This window comes from Raphanus sativus, chromosome 8 (genome assembly GCF_000801105.2).
Source record: "Raphanus sativus cultivar WK10039 chromosome 8, ASM80110v3, whole genome shotgun sequence".
Lineage (NCBI taxonomy): Eukaryota > Viridiplantae > Streptophyta > Magnoliopsida > Brassicales > Brassicaceae > Raphanus > Raphanus sativus.
This window is the reverse complement of record NC_079518.1, coordinates 20,142,432-20,166,762: the sequence shown is the minus strand read 5'-3', so window position 1 is coordinate 20,166,762 and position 24,331 is coordinate 20,142,432. Positions and strand designations below refer to the sequence as shown.

The 24,331-nt window shown below is 35.4% G+C and overlaps 3 protein-coding genes across 3 annotated transcripts; 2 read left to right on the top strand and 1 right to left on the bottom strand.

The window, feature by feature from the left end:
• Positions 1 to 2,410: 2,410 nt before the first annotated feature.
• Positions 2,411 to 3,302, top strand: LOC108819235 (ylmG homolog protein 1-2, chloroplastic). Its single transcript, XM_018592236.2, has one exon. The coding sequence runs from the start codon at positions 2,486 to 2,488 to the stop codon at positions 3,140 to 3,142; it is 657 nt and encodes a 218-aa protein (XP_018447738.1). The 5' UTR covers positions 2,411 to 2,485; the 3' UTR covers positions 3,143 to 3,302.
• Positions 3,303 to 15,330: 12,028 nt separating this feature from the next.
• LOC108820231 (uncharacterized) lies at positions 15,331 to 16,285 on the top strand. The gene has a single exon (XM_018593200.2). It carries the CDS (start codon positions 15,386 to 15,388, stop codon positions 16,283 to 16,285), a length of 900 nt encoding a protein of 299 aa, XP_018448702.1. The 5' UTR covers positions 15,331 to 15,385.
• A 2,173-nt stretch (positions 16,286 to 18,458) lies between these two features.
• On the bottom strand, positions 18,459 to 20,176 carry LOC108820878 (gamma-interferon-responsive lysosomal thiol protein). Its single transcript, XM_018593899.2, has 5 exons — positions 19,865 to 20,176; positions 19,514 to 19,579; positions 19,047 to 19,172; positions 18,836 to 18,928; positions 18,459 to 18,732 (listed from the first exon to the last, which is right to left on the bottom strand). Exons 1-5 carry the CDS (start codon positions 20,123 to 20,125, stop codon positions 18,565 to 18,567), a joined length of 714 nt encoding a protein of 237 aa, XP_018449401.1. The 5' UTR covers positions 20,126 to 20,176; the 3' UTR covers positions 18,459 to 18,564.
• Positions 20,177 to 24,331: the final 4,155 nt, after the last annotated feature.

Here is a 24,331-nt window from a genome sequence, read left to right as displayed (position 1 = left end):
TTTTTATGTATGTGTGATCGAAAATGTTAGTATTTTATGATGAGTTGATTACATTATAAGACACATTATAATGTATTTTCTGTTTTGAACACGTCTACGTGACACGGATCAGAACTCAAGAACACGAGTTGATTACATTATAAGACACATTATGAGTTTGGGTTACACTAAGAGACACATTCAACTTGTGGGACACTTTATCTTGTCTTGTAGTGTGTGATAGGACTTTAATGTCCTCTCTTGAGGAAGGGAAGACTAGCGTCGGTTTGATGTTTGCAAAAGGGAAACCGGTTTGGTTTGCATTTTATCTAATTATTGGTTGATAAAGGTGTTTTTTTTACAGCCATTAGATTAAAGTGTACTTCCAATCCAACAACCTTATTTGAAACTTAAAGTAAGTGACAGCTCATTTTGACAATGACGTTTCTAGATTATTAATTTGTGATTTGTTTCCTTCTCCTAGAGGATAGAAAGAAATAAGTGTTTTTGGGGACGAGGAAATATGTTCAGCCTAGTTGTGGATAGGAGAGTTGTGGACAGGTGAGTTATAGACATGGGATTTGTGGACAGTAGAGTTGTGGACATAGAAATTGTGGTCAGGGAGAGTGTGTTAGGGGGTGGTGTTGGCTTGGAGTAGGCTTTAAGCCATCCGCTGGGAAACATGTATGTGGTGAACAGCTAGCTTCGGTGGAAGGAGGTGGTCCGATGGGAAGAAAAGTTATGTCAGATGTAGATGTCAACATATCCACAAATAAAAAAGGAAGTTTCTCAAATTTGTGGACAGGGAATGAACACATACAAACAAGACGAATTGAAAAAATTATATCATCATCAAAAATTCTCAATTTGAGGGGATTATTATGTCAGACAAAACAAACTAAGAAAACTATAATCAAATTTACATAGGATCACAAAAAACCGAAGAAAGAAACAATTGTTTTTGTGCACAAAAAAAAACAATTGTTTTTAAACACAATTAGAGAACCAATTATTTCACTATCTGAAAACATCCAAACATGGATTCAAGCGTTTGATGGTAAGGTTTGAGAAAGACTAAAGCCCAGAACTTTGATTTAAGGGGTCATTTGATGAGAGACCAAAAACCAGGAACTGAAATAACGAACAAACTCAAACATATATAAGTACTGAAAATAAAAAACAAACACTAATGAACTAGAGTTCTGCTCCTACCATTTATAAATCTGAATTGCAGCATTGAAAAGGTCCACAACCATGTCGGTGACATGAGAGACTCTGTTTCACATAGTCTCTTCTCCGCCATCTGATTGCTACATCTTTTGAAGGCATCCGTGGACGAGACAATGAAATCCAATCTCTGATTCTCTGTCACTCTTTTGAAGTCCGCCCCTCCTATCCCAATAGCTCTTCTCTTAGCATCAAGCCTACCTCTGTCACTCTCTTAATTAAGCTTTCCGCCGCTGCATCCGCCCTCACCTAAAACTCAGTTCTAAGCTCTGCCGCATCCACCATCACCGCTTCCAGTTCTTCACATCCTCCGCCACTCACATCCGCCATCACCGCTTCCAGTTCTTCACATCCTCCGCCACTCACATCCGCCGCATGCGGCATTACCTGAACATCAAAAACGAAGCGGCGAATCTCATTTGAAAAAAAAAACAAAGATTAAATTGGGAAAGAAAACAACGGCAAATCGCTTGGATATTATGTAAAATTGTTTCACAAAAAAAGAGTAGATCTGAAAGGTAGGTGTCAGAAACCAGAAACAAAAAGATGTACTTGGAGTAAACAAGAAGATTATAAAATGAACAGGAAGATTATAAAATCGTCAAAAAAAAAGATTTTTGGAGAAGAGTCCAAGTAAGTTTGGATCAAGATAAACACAGATGAAGGTTTAATCAGGGATTTTTACCTCACATGTCTGAAGTCGCCTTCGCAAGTTTATCTACGACAGAGAGGAGCGAAAGCAGGTGTAGAGCGGCGAGACTAAGAGGATTAGGGTTCGGAGTAGATCTCCGCAGTTATCGTCGGAAGAGAAAGAGAGAGAGAGAATCGTGAAACGAAGGAATGATCACAATTCTAGAGTTGAGAGTTGGTTTAAGTTGGATTGGTAGGATTTGGTTTAGAAAAATTCGGTTTGGTTTCACTTACTACAAGGACATTAAAGTCTTTGAACACCTATAAAGTGTTCTTAAAGTGGAATGTGTCTTATATTGTTATATGAAAGTCAAAATGTGCCTTGGAGAGTAATAAAATCTTTTATGATCAGATAGTGAAATCAATTCATTTAAATCTACCGCAAAGTAGAATGTTACGAATATATTTATACATGTGGCAAGTTGGTTTGATGTTGGGCTTTTAAAATACTAAATTTTCACTCATTGGTTTTAGCCCATGAGGCTTTATAAAACCTAGTTAACAAAACAAAAATATCAGCATTCGACAGTTTTGACAAAAAAAAAGAAAAAGAAGAAAAAAAAGCATTCTCCAGCTCCAAACAACGACAATGGCTCTCTTTTCGACCACCAACAACATCCTCTCTCTTCGCTCCTCAATCCTCATGAACCCTAGATTCCTTCCAATCAACCACCACTGTAATCCTCCTCTCCGCCTCTCTGTTCCCCATAAACCCACCTTCAATCTCTCCCACAGAAACCCTAAAACCATTGTCTCCGCCGCCGTCACACTCTCCACCGATCCCTCTCCTCGATTCCCCTTCTCCGACTCAACCAAATCAATCACAACCCTCGCGATTCTCGCCGGAATCGTAACGAAATCCCTAATTCACAAACTCTCCGCCGCCTTCGTAACCTTATCCCCGCAGTTCCAGGCATCTCTCCGAATCTCCGGTCCGCTGTTCTTCGCGGCGGTTCGCGACCGTCCCGCCGGGTATCTCAACACGCCGTTGACGGTTGTTGCGGCGGGTTTGTCCAAGTGGCTTGATATCTACAGTGGTGTACTGATGGTTAGAGTTTTGCTCAGTTGGTTCCCCAACATTCCTTGGGATCGTCAGCCTCTCTCCGCCATTAGAGATCTTTGTGATCCTTATCTGAATCTCTTCAGGAACATTATCCCTCCTGTCTTTGATACCCTTGATGTTAGCCCTTTGCTTGCTTTTGCTGTTTTGGGTACTTTGGGTTCCATTCTCAACAATAGCAGATGATAAGCTGGCGGATTATTACGAATGGATCTTATGAGGTTGTTATTTTCTTGTTTTCACTATGTAGTGACAGTACTATATTGTTGTTGTTTTCAATAAAATAATATTGGAGACCTTGTTTGTGCTGAGAATTAGATCGATATACAAAAGCTATTGGTTTTTATTGACAGCTGAAGAAATAACAACACCAGAAATGATCATGTGTATCTTACTTTTCCACATATTTGGTTTGAGACTAGTTTTAGAACCATTTGGCTAAGCATCATCTAATTAACTTAGCTAAGAAACCCACAACCTCTTAGCTCGTAATTGTGGAATATATATGATGCAGTTTAATTGTGCAAGGTTTCATAACTTTGGAGCTGTTTTGATCACTGATCTGGGAGAGGATATGTATTCAACGTTAGGCTATTATTTATCTCAACTAATATGGATTTAACCGATCTGTTTGATGTTGACTACTGAGTCTCTCTTTCTCTAGTGGATCTAATTTTTTAAGCTGTAAGCAAGCTGGTTTACAGTAACATTTAAGGTTTATGGTTCGAGGATATTGTAAGAGTAAGATAAATGACGTATTTTCTGCTAAACTTGCTAACAAAATTGAAAACTTAATTTGTAGAGCAGAACATTTTGCTGTACTTGCATCGTGTAATGAGACATCTCTACACTCTGTCAGATCTTTTGTTAACCTCCCCAGAGCTTTTTGTGCGTCATAAGTGAGTGAGTTGTTCCGTAGTTTTGGATCTTATGGATGAACAGAAAGTTGTTTTTGTGTGGAACATCTCCCGGTGTGGTTTCATGCTTACTGGCCTGTGAATGACTATTCTGATATTGCTCATGGTTTGTAAAATTGAACGTCTCTGATTTGAAACCCATTTCTCCAGAGTGAGGCAAGGCATAGTCCCATGATGGACATCAATGGGACATCACATCTAACTACCAAACAAGCTGGTGGCACCGATTAGCTGCTTTCAAGGAACTGGGTTGCTAAGAGACCTGCTAGTGTCGAGCTCTTCATTGCTGTGCAAAGCCATATGGTTCAATTAACCTCTTCCACTTGTCTGATAAATAAGTTAAGGATTCTGATTATGTTTGTCATCAGTTCTATTTAATATATTTAACAAAACAGCCTGTAAGCATTACCTAAAGGCATGGATCGTAGAGAACCAATTAACAAACATACAAAGTGCATACAATTAGCATCAAAGGTCGAAGACAGTGACCACAGGCTTTGAGTAGGTATTTGATGGACTGGATAACTCGTAATAAAAGATGAAACTGTTTTTTTTTTTCAATTCGCATCATTCGAATGAGAAACCTAGCGAACATTCAATTGTATGTTATTTCCATTGACAAATAAAATAAAACTAAAGAGAGGAAGAGGAAGAGATAGTTGTTGTTCTAGTAGAACGAAAGAGAGTAAAAATGCCAAAGAAAGAAAAATAAAAGAAAAAAAAGTTTAGTGAAGATAAATATTGCATTAACCAGGTTTATTCTTATAGTAACTTTTATCGGCATTGATTCTCTAAGATACAGTTTATTTTTTTGATTAAAAATTTATTTATGTAGGGATCAATTATATTTTTGATCAAAAAAATTATTTATGTAGAGATCAATTATATCTATACTATTATTTGCGAATGATTTTTTAGTATTCGAACTCTTTTAAAAGTTAAATCGAGTAATATATTTTATATCTTTAATGAATAATTAAAAATTTTAATATATATAACCTTATAAACTATAAATGAATTTTTGTGTTATCCATTTATAGCATAAAATTTTAATAATTTTTAATAAGAAAGATAAATATATATATATATATATATATTTTTTTTTTGTTGTTTAATTTATTATTAAATATTTTGAATACATGAAAAATAAATTATTATAAAGGTTTTTGAATGATAATATATCTATTTATAAATATTTCTAAAATTATTATATCCGCATGGACATACTAACATCTAGTAAAATAAAAATTTGATATAAAAAGATAGATTGGACCATGATGCATATACCCAAACTATCATATAACCTGAATATAAGTTCGAGTCCATCTTGACTTAAATTTATGCGTACGGCTCCACAACCTAAGCCATTGAAACCATCAGTACCTCACTCGTCTGATGTCAATGCCTCGCTGGGGAATATTGTAAAGCCTCAGCTCGCCGATAGCAACATCACGTTCAGATCGGCATTGCAGGAAAAACAAGTCAAATCTTGTACAGAGTCTGGCCAATATATGGCCTCAGCTGATGATCTTATACCGCCATATGACTTTTGCTGGTTGAGGAAGATGTCTTGAGAGAGGACTTGATGTTGATGCAGATGGATGATCAAGTAAATAAATCACTTGAGCGCTCTATTGATCCTAGAGTATTTATAGATTCATGTATGTTTTGGAACAAAGTGGTGATTTTGAAGATAAAGATAGAAGAAATTCGTAACTGATCATCAAACCAATCCGAAGTCGACATCAGAGTTAAACGTTGATCGACAGTAAAGCACGAAAGGCCCAACTTGGTTCCCAGCCGCTTATAGATCAAGTTCCACACAATTACAGAAATACTCATGGCCGAATTTTAATCTAGTATTTATATGTTATTTCATTGTATTGGACAACACACGCTTTCTTTACTTTTCATACTTTTCACTGCGAACAGTTTAGGGTTTATAGTAGTTTGGATATAAGATCTAAAAGTCCTTCAGAACTTTGTGTTGGAACTCCAATTATTTTACTTTGTTTTATTTATGCAGTTTATTCAGATTATTGTTATGATTTGCTTTGCTATGTCTGAGTAATTCACCTGTTAGATTTAGGGTTTAATTAGGGCTATGAAGGATAACCCAAAACTATAGAATTGTTAAGGTGATAGATATCCTTCAACGAATTGCTTGTAATGCTGGTGTTCTAGAGTAGCTAACTAGAATTCTGATTTTAGGATTGTGAACAACTATGACGATAGGTTCTTCACCATAATAGACTCCCTTGAGCTAGGATTTCTAGAAACAAGCGACATTTGATTTAGTTAAAACTAGTGAACTATCGATCAAATCTTTAAAGCTTGTCTAAGTGAACATCGAGCAACATTCATACCATAGCATCGATCGACGTTTGATCCATATCAACAAACAACAGCTGAGATACCGGAGCTTAGTCAATAGGATTGATTCACATGAAAAATCTGGAATACTTTCTCATAAGAATTCGAGTTCTAGGATTGTCAACCTAAGTATTCTATATCACTATAATCCTCATTAACTAAAACCCTAGATTTAACGCTTTATTGTTATTGCTTACAAACCTCAATCAATCCACTGAACAACTATCTTGTTCACCATATTTATTTACTTAAAAAATATTCACCTAGCTTAATCACTGATAAGGACTATTGTGTGTCATCGTTCCTTGTGGATTCGATTCTTAAGTACTGCAACTGAATTTTTTATTTGAGAGATTAAAAGTCACTTCTTATGATAATTTGAGTGATATCAATTTATAATGTTTGCCAATTATACAAACTTCACGCTCATCATTTTTAAAAAAAATTATTAGGTGAAACAATCTTAAAGCACAAGAATGAGGGTTCCTAATCTGGCATGCAAAATTGCATTATTAGCAGTAGCAGTAACATAATAGAAGGTCAAGAAAAAGAAGAGGTTGGCTTTGTGTCGTTAAGCATATACAAGCCATCTTTGGATAGTCCTTTTCCAAGCAACTTAATGGTTTTAATATCCTGAAAACTCACATAATACTGAAAATAACATTACAGTTCAAATCTATAGTTGCTTTTTTTACAGATTACATGTTAGATTTGAGGCTATGCATATGAAAGGCTTTAGATTCTTTACAGAGCAACCTAAGACCGTCAACACATTTTATTTGTATTCTATCTCCATTTACCGTCATTATATTTCTCTAAGACTGGTTTTACATTGCTGAACAGATTTAAGTCATTAATCGTATGATGAGATGCTCTTAACATCTACAATCAATGGCTTAGAGATGTTTGATGCATTAAGTTAACTACCAAATACTTTACCATTATTCTCCTTGATGCCATTTATAAAAGTATCAATATCAGACATTATCACCATTTCATCTTGAGTAGTTACCAAGGAATCATGAGTAGATACCAACGCCTTCACTTTTCTCTCATTGAACCGTATAGAAGAACCGACTGCTTCATTGGAGATGTTAGCTTTTGGTTCTTTAAAATTTCTTGGTTTGATATTAAGAATATAGAATTCAGCCTTTGTCTTTAGTATGACCCTTCTTTTTGCAGTGATCACACATCCACACCTTTCTATCTTCATGCTTGAATACTCTTTTGTTGGACAAGTCAGAAGATCTCCCTTTCAACTGAGGTGTCCAAGTGAACCTTTCTTTTTTGAATCTGTGAACATACTTTTTCAAGAGTTTGGATTTTCTCTGACGTTAGGATGTGCTTAATCAAGTCATTGTAAGTAGGATTGAAAGTCATCAATAAACCAAAGACCTTTTCTTTTTTAAGCCTCTCATTAAGGACAGCTGGATCATCCGAGTTTGGTCTTAACATCTCAAGCTCAGCTCACAAGGATCTAACTCTCCAAAGTGTTGAGAGAACTATATGTCTTTTTTTGGCTGAGATCATTGATATCCTTCTTGACTTCAAAGATCGAGCTTAAGTTGGAGGTATTCCTATATATCTTTTTAAGAGTCTTCCAAAATGTCTTCGTGGTTTTACAATATGAGTAAACCTCCAAGGTTGATTCTTCTAGGGAGTTTAGAATGATAAACAACGCTTGCTGGACTTCTTGAAATCACTTGCCTTCATCCACATGGATAATCTCATTACCATCTTGTTGAATCTTTTGTTTTAGAGATTCATCTTCAGCTATATAACTTCATAAACCTAGACACCAAAAAGTAGTTTACCCTTTTAAGAGTGATTGGAACAACCAATTGCTTTGACTTTTCCATGGTCATATCTAGAAAAACATAGAATAAAATAGATTGAATGTGGAAGAGATGAAGAAAATGGGAGTTTAATGATCTGATACCATGAGAGAATATAAAATTAACTTGAATAAAATGAAGAAGAATAGAGATAATATGAAGATATTTTAGAGAGAATATACAGAGAAACTTAATTCCTTTAATCTTTACAATTATGGATACAAGAGACTATAGATAAGTTTAACACTATAGAGAAGCCAAACAAACTTAATTTACTAAGAAAAGGTTTAAAAAATTATATTTGTTTTTATTCTTTTGTGTCACTGTTTATCCGCAATTAGTATTCGTTTCTTTATTTTAACTTAAACCAACTTCAATTTCAATATCTATACTATTAAAATGGGAAAATCGCATAAAAAATCCTCAAAGTGTAATTTACTAACAATTTAAACTTTGGAAGTTTTTCCACTAACATTTTTAACCTTCAAAGTGACATTTGTATCATAAAAAACCTCTAATGCAAAAAATTGACCGGTTCAGCAGGTAATTTTTCAAAAATAATTATTTAACTAATAAAATAAAAAAATAAATAAATAAAAATTCAAATAAAAAATAAAAATCGAGAAAAAAATAAAAAAAAATTAAATTTTAGAAAATTACTTAAATATTTTTAAAATTAAAATTTTATAAATTATTAATAAAATAAAAATAACTAATATTTAATAATAAATAAGATTAAATTTATATAGAGAAGAACTAAAGTTCACAATTTTTTAAAAAAATGGAAAATAGAAAATTCAAAATTCACTAGTGACGATGATGGTTTCTCACATAACCATTAGTAATGACGATAGTAGCTATATCTCCAATGATATTTTCCAACATCATCGTTGAAAATGACAGAAAAATCTTTTTCAAACTTTTGAATTTTCTTTTTTTTGAAATATATATTTTTTTTTATTTTTCGTTTTTTTAATTTGATCTCATTTATTTTTGAATTTTAATTTTCTAAATATTATTAATTTATGATTTATTTCTAATTTTCTGATTTTTATTTAATTTATGAGTTTTTTTAAATTTTACGATTTTGTTTAATTTTCTGATTTTTTATTTACTATTTTAATAATTAAATAATATTTTAAATAATATTATTTAATAAGTATAGTAAACAAAAAATTAAAAAAATCAGAAAACTAAACAAAAATCGTAAAATTTAATAAAAACTCATAAATTAAATAAAAATCAGAAACCATCATTGTCACTAGTGATATATTTGAAATTTTTATTGTCTACGATGATATGATATATATTTTGAAAAAAAATATTATAATTAAAAAAAAAACTATTTTGAATTTTCTATTTTTTTTAAGCTTGAACTTTTTATTTAGTTATTTTCTATTTAAATTTAATCTTATTTCTTATTAAAAATTTAGGTATTTTTATTTTGTTAAAATTTTAGAAATTTATTTAATTTTCTAAATTTTTAATTTTTTATGTTTTCATTTTTGTGAATTTTATTAAAATTTCGATTTTTATTTATTATTTGAATTTATTTATTTATTTTGTTTATTTTATTAATTAAATAATTATTTTTGAAAAATTACTTGCTGAACATGTCAATTTTTTTATTTGGAGGTTTTTTTGATAAAAATCACTTTGAAGGTTCAAAGTGTTTTAGTGAAAAAAACTTCAAGGTTTAAAGTGTTAGTAAGTGACACTTTGAGGATTTTTATGCGATTTCCCCTTTTTTAAATAAATTTTATTACAAAACTACAAAATTTATGAATTTTATAGGAATAATATTATAAGCCACACAAATATTATTATAAAATTAGATAATATATAACACGAAATTGTATTAGTTTATTAACATATTTTATTGCATGATATAAAATATTTTAGTATTAAAGAAATCCGGATCAAAATCTGGTATCTAATCTATTAAAACTGAAGTACAGATAGTATTTAACCCTGAGTTTTGCACAAAAATTATATACTTATACCACTGATTTAAAAACTGTAATTTTGAAACTTTCCTAAACAATCCAACTTAAATTCACATGATATAATGAGTTTAAAAAACAGAATCTAAACATATCTTAATTGTGTCTAAACTTAAGTTACATCTATATTTTCTTTCTACGTGTAAAGAGAGGAGATTTCTCTATTAAATACGTAATCTCAAGTTTATTCAATCACTCTCCTTTGTTTTATTTTTTTGCCTTATTAAAATATTTTCTAGGTTACCATTATTGGAACTAACGAGGCGATAAATAAGGGGATTTTTAACCACCGCTGCTCCGCCGTCAAGAGCTCTTCGCTCGCCGGCGTTTTTTCCCCTATTTCTCGTCTCCTCTGCTCGCTCTCTTCTCTCGCTCATGTCTCTCGATGCTCCTCTCCAAGAAGAAGTATCGTCCCCCCTTTGCTCTCTCGTTCAAGGCTCGCCATCTGCTCCGTTCTCTGAAGCGCTCCGATATGACTAAGAAGAAGATGAAATCCATCTCGTTAGCCGTAATCCCTGATTCCGGTGTAGCTGTTTCTGGATCTACGATCCTTGGTTCTGATCTTTCTTCGTTGGTCTCTTTCAAGGGCGTCTCTCCTCCGCTGGTTTTTGGGTCCTTTGTTCCCTTCCAGTCTGTTCCTGCCTCTCAGTCAGCTTCTCCTCCGCCGCCGGCTGTTGTTTCTCAGGCTGCTAGTGCGTCTCAGCTGGCTTCTCTGTCTCCTATTGCTTCTTTGTCTCCGCTGGCTTCTCTGCCTCCGCTGGCTACTCTGTCTGCTTCTCTGTCTTTGGTGGCTACTACGTCTGGTTCTCCGCCGGTGTTTGCCTCGCTGCCTGCACCGTCAGATGCTCCCGGGATGTTGTCATTGAAGGAATTCCCGTTAATCAAGCAGTTCTCCTCTCCGGAGGTTCAGCCTCTCAGTGGTGTTCCTCCCCCACTACCTTTAGGCCCCAAACCTACTGAGGTTAAGGTAGCCGAGGTGAGAAACTATGCTGCCTTGCTTAAAAGCTCTACTCAGTTGCAGCAGATAGGTACTCCGGTTGATCATGTGTCGGGTGCTCCTTTCGTCCTTATTCCTGACGAGAACATTGAAGCTGCAAAGCTTGAGTTCAAGGATTTCGTCTATGCTCGGTTTCATGGAGATTATCCATCTATGGGTAAAATTATAGGCATCGTTAATGCGGTCTGGGCTCGAACGGGTCCACGGATTTTTGTCCATAAAATTGGACAAGGTATTTATCTTCTACGGGTTCCTAATCCTCGTACTTGTGACGTTTTACTCTCTCGGACCTGCTGGAATATTGGTGGCATGCCTATGTTTGTAGCTCCTTGGGCTCCTGATTACTCTCCGGAGGAACCCCCGCTTACTGATGCTATTGTGCCGGTGGAGATGAGAAACGTGCCGTATCTACTCTTCAACAACGAGAGTTTGAGTCGTATTGCGACGGCAATTGGTAAACCAGAGTCTCTTGCCCCAGAAACAGAGCGTAAGGAAAATTTTGAGGTCGCGAAATTGTTTGTTAGAGTTGATCTTACAGCTCCTCTTCCAAACAAAATTATCTCTGGGTTTACCAATGGTAGAGAGGTTGAAATCGATGTTACGTATCCTTGGCTTCCCGTAAAGTGTGATCTGTGTAATAAGTATGGTCATATTTCTTTGCAGTGTTCAGATGGTGTAGCAGAACGCGCTGCAGGGAAGGGGGGGCCGAGGGACGCTCCACGTGAAACCGCAAGAAGGCGTTTTAAATCAAGGCCAGGGCGTTCTACTGAGAAAAAAATAAATCAAGGCGTGCTTCGTTATGTTCCGGTCACTCGTGACTCTCCTGAACATTCAAACCACTTACCTTTGGAAGTTGCTTCAAATGTCTCTGTTTCTACTAAAGCTATGGAGGACACAAACCGACCTACGGCTCCTATCCAAGTAACTACAGTCAAGGAACTTGAGGAAGGTGAAATCGGTCAAGATGATCTGGAGGATACCGCAGCAGCTCAGACTGAACTGGGCATTGACAATGCGCTTCCTCAGCAAGTGCTGGAAGTGCAGAGTGGTGTCGTAGATCAGCCAGCTCTTGTGGAAGAGCAGAGTGTTGTCGTCGATGTGGCTAACGTCGATGGTGCTGTCACTACAGCTGTGGTAAATGAGAATATAGTAGTGGAGAATTCAGAGGTTAGTGGGATGGATATGATGCTTCTTCCGACTGGACCGGTCTTGAGTAGCTCGATGGATATGATTGCCTCTACTGTGGAAGTTGAGGATGCTGTTGCAGTTCTGCCAACTGATGAACCTGCTACGGTTGCAGCTCTGCCTACAGATGAATCTACGGCTTCTGATTCTGATAGTGATCCTGCAAAATCACAGCCAGAAGTCTTAGCTCAGGAGATCTTTTTTCCTGAAGAAATGCCTGCTCAAGTGGGGTTATCTGATGAAGACTGTTGTCCTGCTGTAGTGGAGGAGCGGGAAAAACCTTTTATCCTGGTTAACAACAGGAAGAGCAGTCGCAAGGCTGCGAAACGCCATTAAAATAATTAGATATGTATTTTGCGTGGAATGTAAGAGGGCTGAACCATCCACGACGCCAAACAATGACTAAGGATTGGATTAATATCCATAAGCCTTTATTCGGAGCTTTTTTGGAGACTCATATTTTGGAGAGTAATAAAGAGAGAGTTTTAGGAGCTATACCTCGGGGTTGGAAGTATTTTGGTAATTTTGCAGAGGATGCTTCGGGTCGTATAGTTATCGTTTAGGACCCAAGTGTTCTACTGGTCATTTATGATGCAACAGCTCAATCAGTTACTTGTGGGATTTCTCTTCTATCGGAAAATATCTCCTTCACGGTAACTTTCATCTACGGATTTAATTTGGTGGAGGAGAGAAGAAGTATGTGGGATAGACTGATCGAACTGCAGGCTACGACTCCGGTTTCTTCTCGTCCATGGGCTGTCCTGGGAGACTTTAATCAGATGCTTAGAACTTCTCATCACTCCAACCACCTGGTTTCTCGTATCGATGACTCGGGGATGGATGAGGCGAACATTTCTCTTCAGGATGCTCAGCTCTTTGAGGCTCAAGCTAAGGGATTACCATTCACTTGGAGGAACAGCCAAGATGATAATCCGATCTCTACAAGAATCGATCATGCTTTCATTAATCAGCCTTGGTTATCTTCTTTTCCTGATTCTTATGCGGACTTCCTTGATCCATCTCAGTCTGATCATGCCCCTTGTCTGTTTCGGATGCCTTCTCTCCGTCGCCAGGTTGTTAAACCTTTTAAATTCTTTCATCATGTGATTGACCACCCTGAGTATGCAGGGACAGTAAGGGACTCTTGGAACACTGATCTTATCACCGGCACAGATCAATACAAGCTGGTCCGCTCCCTGAAGATCCTTAAGAGGCCGTTACGGAGCTTAAACAAACGGAACTACAGTGGTATATCTCAGAGGGTTAAGGAGCAGAAGGAGAAAGTTGATGAGTTGCAGAGATCATTACTTACTGCGCCAGACACTCACACTGCTCGGGAAGAACACAGTGAGAGGGATAAATTAAATGTTTTACTTAAGGCTGAGGAAAAGTTCTACAGACAGAGATCAAGGGTACGCTGGGCAGATGTGGGTGACCGCAATACCCCATTCTATCACAAGACGGTGTCTTCTCATGCCTCTAGAAATCATATCCACTTCCTCAAAGATGCAAATGATCGGGCTCTCTACTCTATTGAGGAAATTAAAGCGCATGCTGCTGATTATTTTCAGGAAATCCTAGGCTCTACAGAAATTACTTCCTCTCCGGTTACATCTGATGAGTTGCAGAATCTTCTCCCCTTTCGCTGTACCGAGCTACAACAGAACTACCTTAAGCGCGAAGTTACTGCAGCAGAAATTCAGGCTACATTGTTTGCTATGCCGCTGAATAAGAGCCCCGGACCGGATGGATATTCTGTTGAGTTTATCAGAGCTTCTTGGGATATAGTTGGACAGGATATCATATTGGCGGTTCGAGAAATTTTCAGGAATGGAAAACTGCTCAAGGATATGAATACGACTGCGATAACACTTATTCCTAAGAAGCCAGAAGCTTGCTCTCTCACTGATTATAGACCAATCAGCTGCTGTAACGTTGTCTACAAGCTAATATCAAAGATCATTGCCAACCGCCTTAAGCCTATATTGACTGAGTGTGTCAGCCCCAATCAGGCCGCTTTCTTAAAGGGTCGTAGTCTTGGCGAAAATGTTTTATTGGCAACTGAGCTTATCAAGGATTACAACAAATCATCTTGCCTCAAAAGTGCTATGATTAAGATTGACATACGTAAAGCGTTTGATACGGTCTGCTGGGATTTTGTGATCAAGGTCTTACAAGCGCAGGACTTCCCTCCCATGTTCATTGCTTGGGTTACTGAATGTATATCTTCCCCGCGGTTTTCTGTTGCTATAAATGGTGAATTGGCAGGTTTTTTTGCAGGAAAGAAGGGGCTGCGACAGGGTGACTCTATTTCTCCCTACCTCTTTATCATGCTTATGGAAGTCTTATCCCGTCTGCTAGACAAGGCAGAAACTGAGGGCTCCTACAGACTTCATCCTTTGTGTGCTTCTCCAAAGCTAACCCATCTCTTATTCGCTGATGACTTGCTAGTCTTCTCGGATGGATCTCGGGCTTCTACTTCAGGGATCAAAGGCGTTATGGATCAGTTTAAGGACTGGTCTGGTCTGGCAACTAATGTTTCAAAATCAGAGATTTTTTATGGGGGATATTCTGACATTCAAGTATCAGTTCTGAGTGATCTTTCGGGTTTTCGCCGTGGGGCATTCCCAACTAGATATCTTGGACTTCCGCTTAGCCCAAAGAGGATCTCGGCAGCTACTCTGCAGCCTTTCATCGACCGTATCACAGCAAAGTTGCATTCATGGACAGTAAAATATCTATCCTTTGCAGGGAAGGTTATGATGATCTCGTCGGTGATTTATGGCATGGTTAATTTCTGGAGTTCGGTGTTTGTTCTCCCTAAGTGGTTCTATGCTAAGGTGGATTCTCTGTGTTCGGGTTTTTTGTGGAAGAATAGTACATCCTCTGCGGCAGGAGCAAGGGTCTCCTGGAAACAGATTTGTACCCCTAAAAAGGAGGGTGGCCTCGGAATCAGGTTGCTTGAGGAGTTTGAAATGGTCTTCAGGTTGAAGAGGCTGTGGTTATTTTTCTACGGTTCAGGATCCCTTTGGGTCCCTTGGATTAAAGAGAATAGGTTCAATGGCAGGAGTCTATGGCTTGTAATTGATGCGCCAAGGTTTTCAAGTGCGGTGAGGAGTATGCTACAACTGAAGGATCAACTGCATACATTTCTTCGATGTGGCATCGGAGATGGAAACACAGCCTTGTTTTGGTATGACTATTGGGCTGAGCTGGGTCCATTGCATCTTCTTTTCGGAACCACGGGTTCTCGTTCTCTTAGGATCCCCCTTACTGCCACCGTCTCTCGGGCAGTTACTAATGGCCACTGGAATCTCCCTCCGGCTCGCTCTGATTTCGCTGAAACTCTTCAAGTCATCCTGTCGACGACGACGGTTCCTACCTCTACTAGCGGTGCTGACGTTTACTTATGGAGACTTAGCTCTGGTGGTTTTGGACCTTCTTTCTCCTCTCGGGTTACTTGGGAGAGATTGAGAGTCGCTACTCCAATGGTACCGTGGCATACAGTGGTTTGGTTCAAAGAGGAAATACCGAGATGTTCTTTCATTTCTTGGACTGCTTTCCTTGGTAGACTTCCGACTCGGGATCGTCTCATTTCCTGGGGTCTTTCAGTCCCGCCAGGTTGTGCTCTCTGTTCTTTAGCAGATGAATCTATATCACATCTGTTCTTTCTTTGTCCATTTGCGGTTGCTATTTGGACTCGTTTTTGTGGCAGGTACTTGGCGTCAAGGCCCACCTCCCTCGCCGACATTGTTCGCCTGTGCCAGCAGCTTTCCGGACCTCATGCCTCCCGTGCGGTGATTGTGCTGAAGCTTCTGAACCAAGTCATCATCTACAGTCTGTGGCGCGAGAGAAACACCCGCATCTTCACAGGAGTATCATCGACGCAGGAGGCGATTTTCAGAAGGGTGGACCGTGCTATGAGAGATCGTTTGCTGTCATTATCTCGGCCTACTGCTTCTGCACCTTCTCCCTCTTTGCTTGAACTTTATTTCTGGTTTCTTGACCCTTATAGTTAATTCTATTCTCTTTTGATTGCTCTCTCCCTTGCTCCTTTGTCCTTTCTTTGTAATAAGTTGTGCTTCACAACAATGTAAACTCAAAAAAAGTGGTATAAATTTTGACATTTAGACCAAAAAAAAAAAAAAAGGTTACCATTATTGTAACCTTTTTATCACTAATATGATATTTAAACTTTAGCAAAAAAGAAGAGAAGAGTTGGAAAGATGAAGATCAAACTCAAAAAAGGTAATGTGCAGCAAAATTATCATAAATATATATATGTGTAATGTGAATAATAAAATTAAATATAAAATCCAAAGTAAATCAGAAGTAAAACGTTATTAATAAATTGTAGATAACAAAAATAAAAAAACCTAACTTCTTTAATAAAATTATATAAAATAAATTTTAAAAACTAGAAAAAAAGAAGTAAAAGTTATCTTTTAGGTCAACCAGTGGTTCAACTGGCAACCGGGTTTTAGTGATTTTTTGCGGATTCACAAGATTTTTCAATATTAGGTTTTTCACAAAACCTAAAACCGGATTTATCTTGGTTCACCGAGTTTACCGGTTTAACTGCGGTCCGGGTCGGATTTCAAAACACTGAGTATGAGACTTTCATTTTCGAGTCGATTCCGAATTGGGTTTTTTGGGTATGAATATTCTTGACAAATTATGTTAAGTAACTACTAATAAAATATAATATGTTGCAAGCTTTAGAAACAAAGTTTAAAAATAATTTCTGGAATGCATATGACACAAGTATGTAGTTATGTAACTTGACATATTTAATATACTTACCAAAGTTATATTAAATTAAATTAATACTAATTACAAATATAATTACAGAAAAATATAAATATAAAAATTAAAATTTTCAAAATAATTAAAACAAATATATACCCGTCTTTTAAAAGGACGGGTTAGAATCTTGACTTTAAAAAAACTTATGATAAAATATGTTCATTTAAAATTATTAGAATATATTGAGAAAACAAATATATATTTGATAATTTTGGTGATAATTTAGATTTTACTATATCTAATGGTATAGTAAAAGTTTTTCTTTTAATCATATTTTAATCTAAATCTATTAAAACAAAAACATGATATATTAATATATGTTTGGTCCAATTATTTTAATAGAATATATCAAAATCTCTGATTAATCATTTAAGAGAAATATTATACAAAAAACACAAATAAACTAATAACGCACAAATATAAAAATTAAATTTTTTAAAAAATAAAAAATAAAAATATGCCCGCCCTTAAAAGGGCATGTCAGAAACTAGTATATGTTAAAATTCTTGCAAAAAAAAATGTATCAAAAGTGAGTTCCAAATTTCCAATAAATGGTGTTTAAAGCGGCACCTGCAGTGACAGAACCACTTTGTTGGCAGGAATATTAACTTATCTATGTAAATTTCTGATTTAATTTTTTTTCACAAGTATATTTTTAAAAGAAACTGGAGATAATACTATTTCCGTTAATTGACTCCTGCAAAATATATTGGTTATGAAATGATCCCACCTAAGATATTTTCATGCCTCTGCCACTGGAAACCTGTGTTGCTTAGGAAACTTGCGTAGCTAGATCTCCTGCCACAAAGACATAAGAACCAAACCGGAGTAGAACGTTGGAGACTGTACTCCTCTTCCTTTTGAAGAATGCATACCGTTTCTAATTTCTACGTTTGAGTCGTTTGCTGTTCAGAAAACTGCAATCCAAAAAAAAAAGAAAAATAATCGAAACAAATGGTCTTTATGTAACTTTCGTTAGTTTAAACATCACATCATGTGTTTCAAAAAAAAAACATCACATCATATAATACTTGTAGTAGTAGACAATGGTCTTCTTACTATAGTTCAATTAATTTATGTTCTTAATATTTCAGTTTTAAAATTCGAAGTTTAATATATAAAATGTCTTTATTTATGATTCCGTTAATATTTGCTTAAATCCACCTTGTTCAATATTTGGTGATGTAGTAGCCGTTGTTCAAAAAGTAAGTTATGTAGTACACACATGGTATTGGATTTCCAATCCAATTCAAGGTTTTATGCTTATATGTGTTTCGTCTGTGATCTTGGTACTGATGACCTACTATAGCTAAAACCAAAACGCTTTACCGTTGTAATTTACACATTCACTGGTTTAGACGTCTGTTAGTTAAAGCTTTTTTAGTGTTTTCCAATATCAAACGGCTAACTCATATATTAAACGCGTAAACATAAGAGTTTTTAAAAGATCTTTTATTTATCATTCCACTTATAACATAAGCTTAAATCCATCTTAGTTTAAGTCTTCTGCTTGGTAATTGAAATCTTCATCGGCATAGGAGACTTGAAGCTTCATCACTTTGCTCTCAGGTAACTTAGACAGAGCAGAGGAATGGCAGATTTTTGGGAGAGAAGCCTTTCCTTTGTACGCTTTGCACACCCGGGCTACTAAATCATTAAGCTGCATCCCCAAGAAAAAAACAAAACAAACACGTTTTCTGATTATAAAATGTCTTAAATAAATGGAGTCAGGTTAGTATTATTTACGAAAACAAGATTTCTACCTTGTATAGTGGTTTGCTGTTTACTGTGACCCATGGTACGTACTTATGTTTCGGCTTCAAACTTAAAGTCTGGTTTGCATAACCAAATATGAGCTGATAAACAAAAAAAAACGAAATTTTACAAAAAGAAAACGAAATAGTTATGACTTACTGGATTATATAATTAATTATACAAAATGTGGGTATATTATATGCTTTTATGTACACTTACAATTTTAGAGAGATCACTGGAATAACAATCTTTGATGGCCTTCTCACCTCCATATTGCGCGAAGCATGATGATTCCCAGTTTGTTGTGTCGTTTTCGATGCACCTTATGAACCAGTAATGTACATTCTGAGTTTCAAAAACCATCAATCAAGTCAATTTCTAATAGTCATTTTCCCACATTCCACACGCACATTAAAAACCACCAAAATTCCTTGAATGGGTGACCAAAACAACCCGGGTGATCCGGTTCATTAAACTTTTTTCCGGTTCACTAAACTCTTAAAAAGTTTACAAAAATTTAAACATATTTTAGATAATATACTTTCTATAAGATTTAAGTTTATATTTTATCCTATAAACAGTGAATTAAGAATACATCTCTTTTCGTCTAATTAAGAGTATCAGAATTGTAAATTTTTAGTTTAAAATTTTTAATAATATTGTAAGTACATATATGAGTTATATACCGGATCGGGCCAAGTTCTTATGGCGCAAGCTTCAATGGCGTTTAGTTTGCATTCCTCTTCACCATGCTTCACAAAAATTAATTAGTTAGAATATAGTATAAATAAACATAAATATGACATAAACTATAATCATTTAAATAAGAACGAATAAATTAGTTTATCAACAAGAAAGAAGAGATCATATATATTTTGGAGAGTAATACTTCAAAAAATCGTAAAGATGATAAAATCGTAAAGATGATCCCCAATCTTGTAGATCATCCTAGAATATTTTAGAATATCAAAACATCGAATGGCGTACTAAAACTAGAGAATCTGCATTTAACAGAAAAAGGAGGAGTTTAAAAGAACCTGGCAAGTGACAGTTAGATTATCGGAGACATGAGCGTTACCGAATGGAACGAGCTTTAGATCAGTGATTGTGTGGAGATCGGAGTCAAATATCTTGACTAGACCATCGGCTATGAAACTCTGACAATAGGGACAAAGTGATTCGTAGTAAAGATTGAGCTTCACTTTGTCGGATTCACCAGCCACAGAGTTGTAAGAAAAGGTGAACAGAAGGCAAGCTAAGCAGAAGAACACAAGCCTGTGTGACGAAGAAGAAGCCATTGTAAAAAGCACTCTTAGTACAATGTTTATACCAAAAAAATATTTGAACTGAGTGGCTCTCATGAACGCTTTGTGGATACATTTATAGATATTATTTTTACCATTACTGTCGCTTGTTTTTTCTTTTACTAGTTAGTAACATTTTCTCGTGGGATCTCGTATCTGACTTTTGTGTCCAGCGTAGTAACTCAAGTGTCAGGGTGAGTATAGAAATACCATGTGCAATAAGAAATTTTTAAATTATATTTAAAAATAATTTTTTTGTTAATATAGTATATTTTATTAATAATTTAATTTAATTAAATATAAAATTAAGATAGAAATAATTTTTTATTTAAAATTATATTTAAGGATATATATGTATATATTTAAAATTATAATCTTAGACAGATTTTCCTATCTATTTATTTATGTTAAATATATTAAATAAATTAAGGGAATTTTCAAAAATACAACTTTAAAGGTACTATTATTCATCTTTACAACCACTAAAAACGTATTTTCAAAAATACCTTATTTATTAAAAGGTTAAAGACTATTATATACATGTTTTTATATGCTTTTCAAAATTCTAACTTCAAACTCTAAATCCTAAACCCCCAATTCTAAATCATAAACCCTAAATCCTCAACTCTTAACTATAAACCCTAAAATATATACCCTAAATTCAATACCCTAAACCCTAAGCCCTAAAACATCAACTATAAATCCCAAATCCTAAACTTTAAACCCTAAATTATATACCCTAAACCCTAAAACATCAAATCTAAACCCTAAATCCTAAACTTTCAAGTCTAAATCCTTCATTAAAATTAGTGGTAAAATTGTTAGTGTAAACATGAAAATTGGTATTATGAAAATGGTATTTTTGGCAATTTTCCAATAAATTTTTATAAAATTAGTGAAAACTGATATACAACTGTATAATTATCAAAAATTAAAGAGAAACAATATTTTTAAATTTGTAGATATATAAGAAAGTAATTTTTATGATTAATATTTTAATTTGTTTTTAAAAATTGTAGAGATGTATAATTATAAAAAATTAAATAAAACAAAATTTTCAAAATTTATAGTGTCATGTTTGAATATATTTATTTTAATGATAATGTATGAGTTATTATCATATTCTAAAAAATTTATAAAAATAGATATCAGTACTAAATATAATGTATGAGTTATTATTATATTTTAAAATATTTATCAAAATATAAGTCAGTATTAAATGTAATTGTGTATGTCATATTTAGTCATAAGCTATGTCATCAATTTTATTAGTCATTTCATATTTTCCTGTGAAAATAGTTGTAGAAAAGATATATGAAAAAATCACTTATCAAATAATGTAGATAAATTCAATAATCTAATCTATTAATTTACGCTCATATTTTTATCTACTTTTTAAAAGTCTAGTATAACCATTTTATTAGGACCATTTCATTTACTAATATACCATATTAATAATATTTAAATCTATCATCTTAAATTAAACTTGCATCTATTTAGAGAATCAATGTGCTTTTATTGAGGAGGGGTTATTGCTAGAGAATGTGTTGTTGGCGTCAGAGCTTGTCAATGGATATCACAAGTCAGTAGGGAAAGGGAAGTGTGCGATTAAATTTGACATTTCGAAGGCATTTGACACAGTAAAATGGTCATTCATCATCTCTGTTCTGAAAGCGATGGGTCTGCCATCACAATTCACTAACTGGATTCGGCTCTGTATCTCAACGGCAGCTTTCTCAGTCTCAGTTAATGGTAGCTTAGAGGGATACTTCACTAGTGCCAGAGGCATACGGCAAGGGTGCTCTTTATCTCCCTATCTATATGTTATCTTGAATAATGTGCTCTCAAAGCTCTTGAATGAAGCGGCAGAGAGGGGAGATTTTGCTTATCATCCACAGTGTAAGGAAGTCAAGTTAACACATTTGAGCTTTGCTGATGATATTCTAGTCTTTACAAATGGCACAGCTGAGTCTCTTATGGGTATTATGGGTACCATGAAGCGGTTCGCAACGATGTCAGGACTTCACATTAATGCAACGAAATCATCTATATTCGTTTCTGGCAGCAACACCAGCGATCTCATTAATGCGGCTGAAATCTTGCGAATTAAAGTGGGAACTCTCCCCATCCGCTACTTAGGCATGCCTCTCACAACGAAGTCTCTTACAAGTCATGATTATGAGCCATTGATTGATAAGATTCGAACCAGAATGCTCTGCTGGTCCAACAAGTCCCTCTCCTTTGCAGGCCGGTTACAGCTTATCCAATCAGTCATCTCCAGCACTGTTAATTTCTGGAGCTCAGCTTTTATTCTTCCTGCTAAATGTCTTGACACAATTGAGAGCATGTGTAGTGCTTTTCTTTGGTCAGGATCACCTAATCAAACTCACAAGGCAAAAGTCAGCTGGGAAGATCTCTGCTATCCAAAGGATGAAGGTGGTCTTAGTGTAAGGAAACTAAGGGATTCTTCCAAAGCCTTTGCTCTTAAAATTATATGGAGGTTGTTTACTCAGGCGTCATCACTGTGGGTAAGCTGGGTGCGCCATTATCTGTTGCGATATAATTCTTTTTGGGATGTCAGAGATGTGTCTCAGGGGTCATGGATCTGGCGAAAGTTACTTAAGCTCAGGGAGGTAGCTTATCAGTTTATCAGGATAGATGTTAAAGATGGACGAAGCTGTCATTTTTGGTTCGACAATTGGACGGGCATGGGTCGGTTGATAGACATAACAGGTGCTGTGGGAACTACTTACCTGGGTGTACTGCGTCATGCAAAAGTTAACAATGCTGTAACAGCAGGAAGATGGGAGATAAGAGGATCTCGTAGCAGGCGTTTTCATGATCTACATGACTGTATCAAGGCTATTGAACCACCTCTGCCTGAGAAGGGCAGGGATGTAGTGTTGTGGAAGCATGGGGAAGATGATTTTCAGCCTTCGTTCTCAGCCCGCAAGACTTGGGAACTGTTGAGATCTAAGCGGAACAAGGAGATATGGAGTAAAATTGTATGGTTCCCTCAAGGAGTGCCTCGGTACTCATTCATTACTTGGTTAGGATTCAAGAACAGGTTGTCTACGGGAGATCGTATGAGACAATGGGGAATGACACAAGGCTGCGAGTTTTGTGGAGAAAGAGATGAGACCAGAGATCACCTTTTCTTTGCTTGTCCCTGCACTTACACAGTTTGGGAAAGTCTGGCTCGAAACTTACTTGGCGATGGGATTAATCCGGATTGGCAGTGGACTGTCCAGCGACTACGGAATATGGGAGTCTCAGGCAAGGACTCTTGCCTCGCCAGGATGCTTTTTCAGACAGCAATCTACCACTTCTGGAGAGAGAGAAATGCAAGGAGGCACCAGCAACCAAGGAAATCCACAGACACGATAAGACAATTAGTCAACAAGGCTGTGAAAAATAGGATCTGTTCTCTCAAATTCAAACCTAACCATCAGCTGGAAGGGTTGTTAACTAGATGGTTCCAAGTCACGTAATAGCTTATTTTTTTGCTCTAGTTTACAGCATAAGGTTTATTTGTACATAACATTCTTTTGATCGATCAATAAATTTGAAATTTCATCAAAAAAAAAAAACATCCTGCATTCCTAATACTTTAACAACTGAATTTTTTTATGAAAGATATCATCTCACTAATTTTTTGGAGATGAAAAATATTCTTTACCATTACTACAATCATTACATGCTCGACAAACATATCTTCTTAACAATTGATTAGATATAAGTGCAAAAAAAAAAAAGTCTGTTCTTCAAAAGCAATTAGTTTATGTTTTCTTTTGGGTTGTGGTGACAATATAAGCACAAAACTGAAATGTGAAATATAATTTTTAAAATAATAGTTGACAAATTTTTTTATATTTTAAATATAGTATGAACTAATTTATTTTAGTCACATAAACATTTCAACGATGCAAATTTTCTAACAAAAAATCTAATAAAATTAGTAACAATTCATATAAAACTAATGTTTAGAAATATACTTTTAAATATGTTGTTAAGTTTAAAAAGCAAGTGGTTAGTATATGATTAGCAAAATTTCATCAAATAAAAATTACACCAAGTATATTATTTCCAAATAATATTATATACAAAAATTGATATAAATTTTATATCTTTATAACATATTCTATATTTTAAATATTGTTTTAAAATAAACATATATACGTATGGACGTGCAGATTCAAA